The sequence below is a fragment of the Mustela nigripes genome, chromosome X (genome assembly GCF_022355385.1).
Source record: "Mustela nigripes isolate SB6536 chromosome X, MUSNIG.SB6536, whole genome shotgun sequence".
Classification (NCBI taxonomy): domain Eukaryota; kingdom Metazoa; phylum Chordata; class Mammalia; order Carnivora; family Mustelidae; genus Mustela; species Mustela nigripes.
The window spans coordinates 98,434,592-98,446,226 of record NC_081575.1 but is presented as its reverse complement, the minus strand read 5'-3'; the positions used below and the strand labels follow the sequence as shown (position 1 = coordinate 98,446,226).

The 11,635-nt window shown below is 44.2% G+C and overlaps 1 protein-coding gene across 4 annotated transcripts in view; it reads left to right on the top strand.

Annotated features, from left to right (window-relative positions):
- Nucleotides 1-2,638: 2,638 nt before the first annotated feature.
- The window catches only part of GK (glycerol kinase), an 80,022-nt gene continuing 71,025 nt past the window's right edge, over nucleotides 2,639-11,635 (top strand). For 2 of the 4 annotated variants that reach the window (XM_059386274.1, XM_059386273.1), the window contains exon 1: nucleotides 2,639-2,889. In XM_059386274.1, the coding sequence (XP_059242257.1) occupies nucleotides 2,812-2,889 (78 nt within the window). In that variant the 5' untranslated portion in view covers nucleotides 2,639-2,811. The remainder of the gene's footprint in view (nucleotides 2,890-11,635) is intronic. The other 2 variants (XM_059386276.1, XM_059386275.1) reach the window with 1 other exon arrangement.

Genomic DNA, 11,635 nt, shown 5'->3' with positions numbered 1-11,635 from the left:
GATGGGGACTAAAAGCAGGTGATATAATGAGCACTGGGCATCGTATAAGATGGATGAATCACTGACCCCTACCTCTGAAACTAATAATATATGTTAATTAATTGCATTTAAATTTAAAAAATTACATTTCTGGGGGAGATTGAAACTGAAATTACATTAGTTATTAGGTTCCAGTTTGGGAACTTGGCATAAGTCACACCATTTTGGGCCTGTGGTTTTCTTCTTAAAGAGGGAAAAAAAAAAAAACTGCAGTAACGAACATATTCAGATACTAGATTCTAGTTCTGATTGAGAGTTGTTGTTTCCCCATAAAACTGTACTGGATCCTGAATTCTTGTGTCCTTAAATATCTGGCTGTGATTCTCCAACTAAGGTTTCTAGTTTTCCTTCCTTCTTTTGACTTGGAATCACTGAGAACTAAAATTGCTGTTTTGGTAATACCTGAGTGGCTCAGTAGCTTAAGCGACTGCCTTTGGCTTTGGGTCCTGGGATCCAGACCTGCATTGGGATCCCGCTCAGCAGGAAGTCTGCTTCTCCCTCTGCCCCTCCCCCTTTTGCTTTCTCTGTCTAATAAATATTTAAAACCTTAAAAAAAAAATTGCCGTTCCTGAAGCCCTGCAAACTGGAGCTAGACAACTTGAGATAAACTTCAGAGAAACTGTCACAACAGCCCATGTTTAGATGGTCTTCATGCCTTTTGCTGTATGGGCCATTCAGAAAGATCACCAGAGATACTCAGACTGCAAGCTAGGAAAATTTATCATTGTGCCACCGCCCGCTCTCTCTCCCTCTGAAGATGGTATGAACTTGACATCTAGAAATCCCACTGGCAGCACTCAGGACCACAATGGTTTTATAATTTGCTCCAACCAGTAACATTTTTTCCTTTGTTTTTCTTTTGTTTCCATAAAGAGGCTTTTAAAAAAATTACCTGATTGCTTGCACAGTATGGGCCTAACTTTGGGAACCCCCTTTCAAGACCACCTCCCTAAATGAGACACAACTATTTAACTTAATATACCTATTTTCAAAAGACTAGTTCCTGAGATACAGAGCAGACCTCTTAAGGTCCAGAACAGAATATTTAAACTCCAGTTAATGGGGAATAATATTGATCTCTGATATTTTTCCAGAAAAAAAAAATCTTGATCAAAATGCTCCATTTTTCTTTCCACCTCATGAACTCTTGAAGTAGGCCAGGAGCAGCAACTGTTTTACATACAGTTAGTTGGTCATAAAGTTTAAACACAGGAACTGGCATTCAGATCCTAGGAACCCAGTCAAGTGAATTAATACATACCAGAGACAGTTTTGTTTGATGGCACCAATAAAACAATACGATAGTAATCAGAAGTGCCTCCACTGGTTAGCACCAAAGTAGCAGGTTTTTTTCACTTCCTTATCTAAATCATACAATCACCCCTTCCTTCTTGCTCATAAAAACCCCTTGCTCCTTTCATGACCAAGACCCTTTTTTGATTTCTCCAGAATCTGTGCACCTGAACCGCCATTCTGAGCCCCCAAATAAAGGCCTTTGTTGTTTTCAATTTTGCCTCCTTTACTCTGCTGATAAAATGATATGCAATAGAATAAGACAATGCAGAATGCGTAACATGGAAAGATAAATTGTTTTAGAAACATTTCTCAATAACGTAAATATGCATACAATATATTTATGTATAAATACATGTATTAAATATAAAATGTATGCGGACATGCGCGCGGACACACACACACACACACACACACACACCTGGAGTTGTCAACTATTTCTCACAGCGGGTTTTGGTTCAAAGTTTGAAAAGCCCCTGAAACAGAAGACTCAAAAGGATCCTGGCAAGGTAAATTCAAGGTCAAATGAGAGAGCCCCTTTCCTCGCCCTTTGCAATGTAGAGCAGTTAATGCAGGGAGAGGAAATTGCGTGGGAGGGAGGGGACACCGGAGCGAGGTCAAGTGAGGAGCAAGGGCGCATCAGGACAGGGAGGTACTGGATTCCCGACTGTCAGCTCAAGTAACCAGGAGGTTGATGCTACAGGCTTCCCTTAAATGCTAAACTGAAAGAACTTCCGCGTTCCTTGTCCCTGAAAAGCGTACAAAGAATGGGGATTCGCTGTGCTCCGGGAGGCCACACTACATGGGGCCAGTTCCCGCACAGGGAATTATTATCCAGGGCAAGGAGAGGGGAGGTGGGCGGGGCGTGGGAAGAGCGGGAAGGCCTGACCAGTTCAGTCGAGAAGAACGACTCACGTCGTGCTCTGCACAGCCCACCAGAGGGACCAGCAGTTCTGCACTCTGGGACCCATTCGCGGAAGGAAGCCCCAGGAGGCGGGTTGGGAGTTGTGCCCTTTTCCAAGAGCCACCGGCGCTCCCAGCCAAAGGGCAGCACCCGCCTCCGCCCCCGGCCCTGCAACAGAATGGCTGGGCCGCTGGGTCGCAGGAACCCACGTGACCTGCTGCGCGGGCCACCGCCTCCGCCGCGCCCAGGCCCCGCCCCCGTGACGTCTCACCGCCCTCTGATTGTCGGAGCGTTCCGACTCTTTCCGCGTTCGCTAATTGGCTCGCCCGGCAGGCAGCGCTCCCCCCGCCCTGCCACGCCCCCGGAGTCGTGGAGAACGCGTTTGGGGGCGGGGTCTGGGTCGGAGGGGCGGGGTGATAGGGTTCCGCGCGGGTAAAGGGGCTGCCTGGAGCACTGTCCGAGCGTTCTGTCGTGCACGCCGCCTCGCTTTCCCGGCTCGCCGTCTGCCCCTCCCCCGCCCGCCGCCGTCGCCGGGGAAACGGGCCGCGATAGCCCGCTGACCCGAAGCTGGTTTCATGGCAGCCGCGAAGAAAGCAGTTTTGGGGCCACTGGTGGGGGCAGTGGACCAGGGCACCAGCTCAACGCGCTTTTTGGTGAGCCTAGGGTGACATTTGAGGAGGCGCTGAGCCGAGGCGGGAGCCCCAGGGACCTCGGGGCTGGTATTCTAGTCCCCATCCCGCGCCTTCCCCGACCCCGGGCCCGGTCGCTAGGCACAGGGTGGAGGCCAAGGCCCCCAGACCGGGACCTGCCACGCTGGAGCTACCCTGCGTGGGCCTGGGGGACCTCGGCCTCTCGCAACCCCCGCGGTCGAGTTGAGCAGCTCTGGCCTTGGTGGTGGAGCCGGGTCACCTACTAATAGGGGACTCCACCCCCAAAGGGAGCTATGACTCGCCGAGCATCCGTGCAGAGCGGCCCGCCTGCAGCCAGGGACAGGTGGCCACATTGACCGCTAGTGCGGGCTTCCCCAGGAGCATTTGGCCTGCGGGGCGCAGGACGTCCTTGGATGGGGCGAAAGCTGTGTCACGGCTTTGGTAGACTAACACGGCGTCCTTTGGAGCAGTAGAACGAATATAGTATTGGCGTGGGGATGCGTTGTCATCCTCTCCCACAGAAATTGCAGAAGGTGGAATGACGACGTGGGGGGGGGGGGGGGGGGGGCAGAACACCTTAGGAAAAAGTCACACTACACTGCTTTTACCGGCATCTTTACTTAATTTTGGAGACTGGAAAATTTCAATTTTTGATACTTTGCCAGTTACAGATGGTTTACTCCGTGCTTCACAGCGTAAAATGACGGGAGAATTCTGTTTCCCTTCTTATTTACCATGTATGACAGCAGTTTTATCACACTGAGTGCTAGTTAAGGGACTCTGCTTATTAATATGTTTTGTGCAATTAGGAAACTTGTTCTTAAAGTGATGTAAGACTGAGTTTAGTAAGATAAAAGTAATTGAAATAAGTGGTGGTTAAGAACTCAAGCTTTCAATGGACATTGGACTCATTTGACAGGTTGATGTAAATATTGAATGATTATTTAGCTCTGTCTTTACTTCAAATCATTTTTATGCGTTATGTTGTATGTGTGTATACTGTGTATATATGTAGACATTATATATGAAGTTTATATGTTTCTTCCCAGTTCTGTTGAGCTGACCACTTGACTAAAACCTGCATTTGTGCCTTCATTTTGATACTTGTCTCTCTTGTCTAAAGTGAAAAGCTTTCAGTACTATTTTAGTTTGAGTCTCCCTTAATGACTTACCCTGGTTTGAGTTACCAAGATGTAGTTCTACTGTCTCTTATATTGCTTATCTTTTGATCACCCAGGGCAGGTTTCACTTTGTCTTATTTTCATATCTTATTTTCACTTTATCTTATTTTCATATAAATGTAAAGTAATCCTGAATCATAAGTAAAATAATCTGTGTAACTGGATTTGATTAATATATAAAATACACAATCATCATTACCATCTCCCCAATTTTAGAAAGATCATTAAGACATGTGTGTTGGGGTGCCTGGGTGGCTCAGTTGGTTAGGAGTCTGCCTTTGGCTCAGGTCATGATCCCAGAGTCCTGGGATTAAGCCCCACAGGGAGCCTGCTTCTCCCTCTCCCATTGCTTGTGTTCCTTCTCTTCCTGTGTCTCTCTCTGTCAAATAAAATCTTTTAAAAAAAGACATGTTTGTTAACTGTGGGTTAATTTTTGAAATTATATTTAAGAATTACCCACACAATGCCTGCAGGGGCCATCCAGGTAGAAGAGAGCAGACTCAGGCCAAAGGGGATAGCCTACAGCTGCCAACAAGGAACACCAGGCAATGTTGCCAGAGCTTCAGATTTTTTAAGAAAAGCTGATAGTCTAGAATTCTCAGTGAAATCTTTCTCTTAAATGTTGGCAACTAGTTCATAAAGCCCAGTCGGGGCCAGACTCAACATGGTGATTATTCTCAAGTTTATACAGCTTTTTCCCTCTGTGAATATGGGTAAAGAATTTCATAACTTTGTAGGCTTCCTTTTTAGCAGCCAGCCTTACTGTGCTTGTCTTCCTTTTGACTCTTTTGACTCTTCACTGTTGACATCGATGTAGCTCAGCAGTCTTACCTATTGTAGGTCATTCCTCAGATTCTGCTGCCCAAGAGGCATTTTTCTGCATTGGTGGGGAAAGAACTGCAAGTTATCACAATAATTTGTTCAGTGTGTGATATGAACAACCTAAGCCCCCGGAAGCTGGGTTCTTTCTACGGGGCTCTGTATGGCATGATCTCATTGAGTAAGCTAAGGTGCAAATTCAGATTCCCATCCTGCTTCTAGAATGATACATAAAAGTTGATCAGTTAAGTTTTCTGCTTGTTGAGAAACAAATAATGAAGGCATGCCTCACAGGTACATAAAAGATTTAGATATCATGTGTGAAGTCGAACAGAACTTAGGAACGGTTTAGTGAAGTGTTTTCTTCTTTGGTTATAAGGAAAGTGGTTGCTAAACCACTCCCTGCAAAATACAGATAATAGATTTGCTGAATAAGTGCTTCCATCCTAAGGTGATTCCCAGGAGTTGTTCCAGTCGTTTTGTTCCTTGTTGTAATTATGACTCAGAACTCATTGCTTAGCTTCTCAGGAAAGAATACAGTGGATGTGAACTGTCATAAGGAACCTTACAAAGTTAAAGGTGTTTGAACAACTTCCTGACCATTATTCATCAGATTTGCATACCTCATTCCACTTTTATAAGACCCAGAACCTCTGCAAGCTTTCTTCTTCCTTTTTCTGTAATAGGAATGTTAGCTTTCTCCAATGATGGACACAAGATTTCTTTATTCATGCTCTTTCATCCGAGCAAATTGCCTCCTCCTCTGTTCCTCATATCTGCTGCCTGAAATTCCAGTCTGCTTCCAAATGGTGCCTTAACTGCCATCTCCTAGCAGGTCTTCCTCAAACCTTTGGAATTTCTATCCCTTCCTATACTACTTTTCTTAAACCTCTCTTCCTAGCTCTTATCACCTGCTCTGTATTAAAATCATATACCTGCTCTGCTTCGGAGCAGGGACCTCTTTTGAAGTCTTGTTGGTCTCTGTGTTCCTTAAAACACCTTGGTCAACACCGCAAGTGAACGTGTGTTTTGTCTACAGGGAGCACTTGCTACATATTTATTGAAGAGATGTTTATTTCTCTTTAATAGGTAAACTGAAATTTGATTCCAGTTTTGTTGTCTTTTTTTTTTTTTTTACCTTGTCAAAAAAATCTTAAAACTTCTTGACTTGGGTATGTTTATTTAATTTCTTCTATTTTAATAGTTGACCTGCCTTTTTAGAACATGCTCACTTTTAGTTGTCAGAGTCCCCCCTGCGACCCTATGCATAGACTTTGTGCTAAAGGAAGAATTTCATACTTGTCTGATAGGAAAGTGAACTGAGGTTGGCACATTACAGAATAGGAACTTCTTGGAAAGAGAATCAGTGTAACAGGTTTTAAGGAGGGGCCATTTCTTTAGAAGACTATAAAGTTTCAGCTGAAACAGTCAACTTCCTTCTTTAATTTGGTAACTTTGTTTTTCCCCCCCGATTAAGTTGGATGTTACAAAAAGCAAAGACTTGGAATGTGTTGTGACTTGAAATGGTGTTAGATGCAGCAATTGAGGATTTTTCCAGCATTATCTCATTTAATCCTCCTAACAACCATGGTGTAGGTAGTATTATTAGGCTCCTTTCCTGTGCCCAAGGTCACAGAGTAACCTGTGGAACTAGGTAGGATTCAAGGCCAGCTCTGTCGCACTCAGAAGCCTGTCCTCCTAATTCCTGCCTTAGGCTTCCCGGCTGCCTGGAGCGCTGTGAAGGGGACATGAGAGCCTGGGGAAGCCCACTTACCCAGCTTTCAGGTGTCCATTCAGAGTACAATCACAGATGAGTCTTCACCAAGAAAAATATATGTACACATTTGTTTCGCAGTATGTAAAAACAAGACAAAACAAAACAAAAAACAAAGTTGCCTTTGAATAAGTCTTTCTGGTTTTGATCATCCAGTGACTCAGATTCAGTGGGTTCTGGGCAGGGCTCAGGTGTAGTCACCCTGCATAAGGGTTGCACAACCATTTTGTTCCAGTAGCCCGCATGTCCGAAACATGGCTAGATCTATAGTTCGTGCTTGTTTTGGCATGAACCATTGCCTTGGCCCCGGTTGTTCCATCAGACTTTGAGATCTCCTAAGGCTTAGGGACCTATTTCCACATTCCTTCTTTCATTCGACATATTTAATAAGCACCCATAAGGGGCTGGGAACTCATGAAATTTGGTAAAAACTAATCTGCTCCTAGGTAGGATGAGGCCACTGTTGTGGTAAGTTCTGTTTCTTTTGTGTTTTCTTTTTTCCACCAGGTTGGCTTATTTTCTTGCCTATCACCTTACACAAATGGCAAGAACAGGGTCTCATCACAGAGCTGCCACCCTCTTGTTCTCTTATCTCCCATAAGCATTGCATGTTAAGAGCTTTCAATTTTGAGCTCTTTAAAGGGCAGGATAGTATCTGTTTTTTTTCCTCCCCAAAGCCCGACACAGCACTTCACATGTATGTATTGGGTGCTCCTTACATGATGACATCTGAGCCCTTCAGATGTGTTGACTAGATTTCTAGGATTGGAAGACTAGGAGGGATAAAATTTGTGGAGTCTTGGAAAAAGTCTAATTTGGCAGCTATGGCTATGTTAGATATAGTATATGATATTTAATATGGTTTCATTTTAAAGAAAAACATAATGTCATTTGCCGTCTTTTCCTTACTTCTGTGGCTTGTTGGAAGATGCCAGGATGCCTTTTGTGGTCAAGTTGGCAATGTGATAGGTTTGTAGCCAGTATTTTTATTTCAGGTCTTTCAAGTTTATGTAGTATCACAGAGTTCTAGAGGGGGGAGTTTACATTCCTGAAAAATGTTTTATCACATAGTGAAGCTGCGTGTGGTGTAAAAGTGTAGTCTAGTGGGGAAATCACGTGAGGAGGGAAATGAATGTGCATGTTTATGATGGCTTAGTTAGTCATAGGATGAGTGAGCAAGAATAAGTGAATTCATCTTAGGACCCCAAGGGACAGTTGCTTTGTAAGGACAGCGTGTTGTCTCTTCACCGCTGTCCTTCTAAGATGAGGAATGCCTGCATTGTTTCAGAAAGTCCTTCTTAGATAGTTTTTTATAAAAGTAATTGTCCATGTGTCTTTACTTTTTAAGTCTCTCTCTCTCCTGCAAAGCTAGAATTGAGTCATGATTTATGCTTAGTGTTGACTAGAGCTGGTAACTTCTAATTCTACCACTTGAAGGCAATTAGTATCAGTAGCCCTAATAATAATAATAAGCATTAGTAGTAGCCGCAGCAGTAGTGGTGACATTTTGGGTGTGTATGCTATGTGCCTGCACTGCTAAATTTCTACATTCACTTCTTTCTTCAAATTTTTTTTTAATTTTTGAGATTTTTATGTCTTGAGAGAGCGAGCATACACACAGACACACGCATGTGTGTGCACACAGGAATGGGGGAGGAGCAAGGGGGAGGGAGAAGGGGGTGGAAAAAATCTCAAGCAGACTCCCAAGAGAAGCAGGGAGCTCCATCCCAGGACCCTGAGATCATGACTTGAGCTGAAGACTCCAGTGCTTAACTCACTGAGCCACCCAGGCATCCCTTAGTATCATTCAGGACTTAAATGGTCAGTATTCCTTTTATTTTCTTTAAACCTCTCTTCAGTTTGTAATTGAGCTCCCCATAAAACAGAATCTGGAACTGGCAAGTGATTTGGGCTTAGAGATGCATACGGTGGCTTTGAGTCCTCACCTCCACCGGTCAGTGGGGCTGCCGGCTGGTTGGCAGTAGTAGCTGCAGTAATAGTAATGAAAATAGTCATGGCAGTACCAGCGGAGGTCTTGCCATTTGGATGCGGAGGATGTGCCTGCCCTGTGTGAGATAATTTCCATAAACTCTTCCATTTGATCCTTTGATGGATGGAAAAGTCAAGGTTCAGAAAAAGTTAAAGTCAAACCACTGACGTGGGCAGAATTGGTGATTGACCCTGTACCCCCAGCGGTGTGTACTTCCCGGGCCAGTGCTCTTTGCCTCTGTGTTACACCAAGCATGAAGTTCTCATCCGCCTCTCTGACCAACCCAAAATTCTGAGAACAGATCCACCTCTTTCTCTCTCTCTCTTTCTAAATTAATATATAACCGACATGTAACCTAGTATCAGTGTAATGTGTACAAGTGTTGTTTGATCCATTTATGTATCATAATACAATGACTATGATAGCATTAGTACCTCTGTTATGCCACAGAATTATCATTTCTTTTTTTGTGGTGGGGACAATTAAGATCTAGTCTCCTGGCATCTTTGAAGCTTTTAATGCAACACTGTTGGCTCTAATCACTGTGGTGTGTGATAGAGCTCCAGGACTTACCTATCTATTAGTTCCAGGTTTGTAACCAGGTTTGTAATTCTTCAAGTTTACCACCTAAAATAGAAGCAACTGCCCACTGGGCATATCTCTGTCTATGCCCAAATAACACCCCAGACAACACATGATCCAAAATGAACTCTGCAATGTCGTTAACCCCTTTGTGTGCCACAATGACCCTTCCTACCCTATCCTGTGTCTTGTAAACATTGCCAAGGCTAACCTGTCCCATCATCCATGAGTTTCCCCATTTCCTTTACTCCTCCCCCTGCAAACCCTTGATGCATCTAATTGCTTGTATCGTAAATTAAATGACTCTCAGCAATGCCCTTCAGTTTCTTTCAATCCTCACTGCTGCTCCCCCTCTGACAGGAGCCCTCCGCTGTCTCACCTGGATCCCCACGGACACATGGTAGCTGCTTTCCCCCCCTAGGTCTAGCCTCCTATCCCTTCCTAGGCCTACACACACTCCCTTCCAGTCCACCTTAAGTCCTAGCCTTGAAGTCACTTATTTTAATAGCCCCTCTCTCTGACCCCTATGGGTCTGAGTGAGGTGTCCTTTCTCCTTTTATGTCCTAAAACTTGGTGTTTGCTGACACTTAATGGAGGACAAAAGGGTCGTAATTCATATTAGCATGATTTTGTACTGGAAAAGCACTGAATTGGCATTTAGAAAACTCAGAGTTTAGTCCTGTTGGTGATTATTATCCAATCTTCTGGAGCTTACTTTGTAAGTACATATTAGGGCCATGGGGTTCAGTTTGTGTCATACATTTGTTTTTTACCTTAGAACTTCATTGTTAAGCTTTTTTCTTTTTCTTTTTTTTTTTAAGATTTTATTTATTTATTTGACAGACAGAGATCACAAGTAGGCAGAGAGGCAGGCAGAGAGAGAGGGGAAAGCAGGCTCCCCACTGAGCAGAGATCCTAATGCGGGGCTCGATCCCAGGACCCTGGGATCATGACCTGAGCTGAAGGCAGAGGCTTTAACCCACTGAGCCACCCAGGTGCCCCTCTTTTTCTTTTTTTTTTTTTAAGGTTTTTATTTATTTATTTGACAGAGATCACAAGTAGGCAGAGAGCCAGGTGGAGGCGTTGGGTGGGGGTGGTGAGGGAAGCAGGCTCCCTGCTGAGCAGAGAGCCTGATATGGGGCTCAATTTCAGGACCCTGGGATCATGACCCGAATTGAAGGCAGAGGCCTTAACCCACTGAGCCACCCAGGCGCCCCGTTAAGTTTTTTTCTGAGAGGGCCTAAATCTGGAAGCTAATGTCGATAAAATGTGAAATCCGAGGTATGGCATGGCCCAGAGGCTCAGCTGGAGCTCCCTGTCCCTTCTTTTGAGCCTCTGAAGGGTCCTAGAGATGTAAGCGGCATATTTTGAAAATATGGACTCACAGGATCTCAGCGATGTCTTCCAGGAAGTACAGATTCCTTGTGCCTTCAAATGTACCTTTTAATTAATTTTCTTTTTTTTTTAAGATTTAATTTATTTATTTGTTAGAGAGAGAGAGTTCAAGAGAGAGAGAGCACACACAAGCAGGCAGAGTGTCTGGCAGAGGTAGCGAGAGAAGCGGGCTCCCTGCCGAGCAAGGAGCCCGATGTGGGGCTCGATCCCAGGACCCTGGGACCATGACCTGAGCCGAAGGCAGCAGCTCAAACAACTGAGCCACCCAGGCATCCCAATTTTCTTAAAGAAAGCCTACGACTCTGTGCTGTTGTGCATCTGAAGTTTTTTTTTTTAAGATTTTATTTATTTATTTGGCAGAGACAGAGCACAAGTAGGCAGAGAGCTGGATGTGGAGCTTAATCCCAGGATGCTGAGATATGACCTGAGCTGAAGGCAGAGGCTTAACCCACTGAGCCACCCAGGAGCCCCTGCATCTGAAGTTTTAACTGACTTTTAAATTCGGTGAATTTCAAATCTGAAAAGGGAGAAAAAAGTGAGGAATATCTGCAATTTTGAGGTTTTTCTCCTTTGCCACCTAATGAGTTTTAAACAATGACTATGCTAGAACTTTTATAAAACAAGCTATATAGCCACTGCCATCTTTGGTTGACAGTAGCTTTTGGGATCTGCTGGAAAACATCAGACTAGCATTCTTGCTCCTGGGCGTTGTGTTCTCATAGAGTTCATAACCCTCCAGGCAGAAAGTATTGTGAAACATCATTAGCCTTCTTCGTACTTTTGTCTATCTGCAGACAAATGGACAGTCATTAAACATCTTCACGTGAACCTAGATGTATGAGAAAAATAGTACTGCAGAATTTCACCATCCTGTATAATAGCCACTAGCCACATATGGCTATTGCCCACTTCCGATGTGGTGAGTCCAAATTGAGACGGACCATAAGCATAAAATATATATTAGATTTCAAAGACTTGGCTTCTAAAAAAGGTAGCAGGTCTCATTAA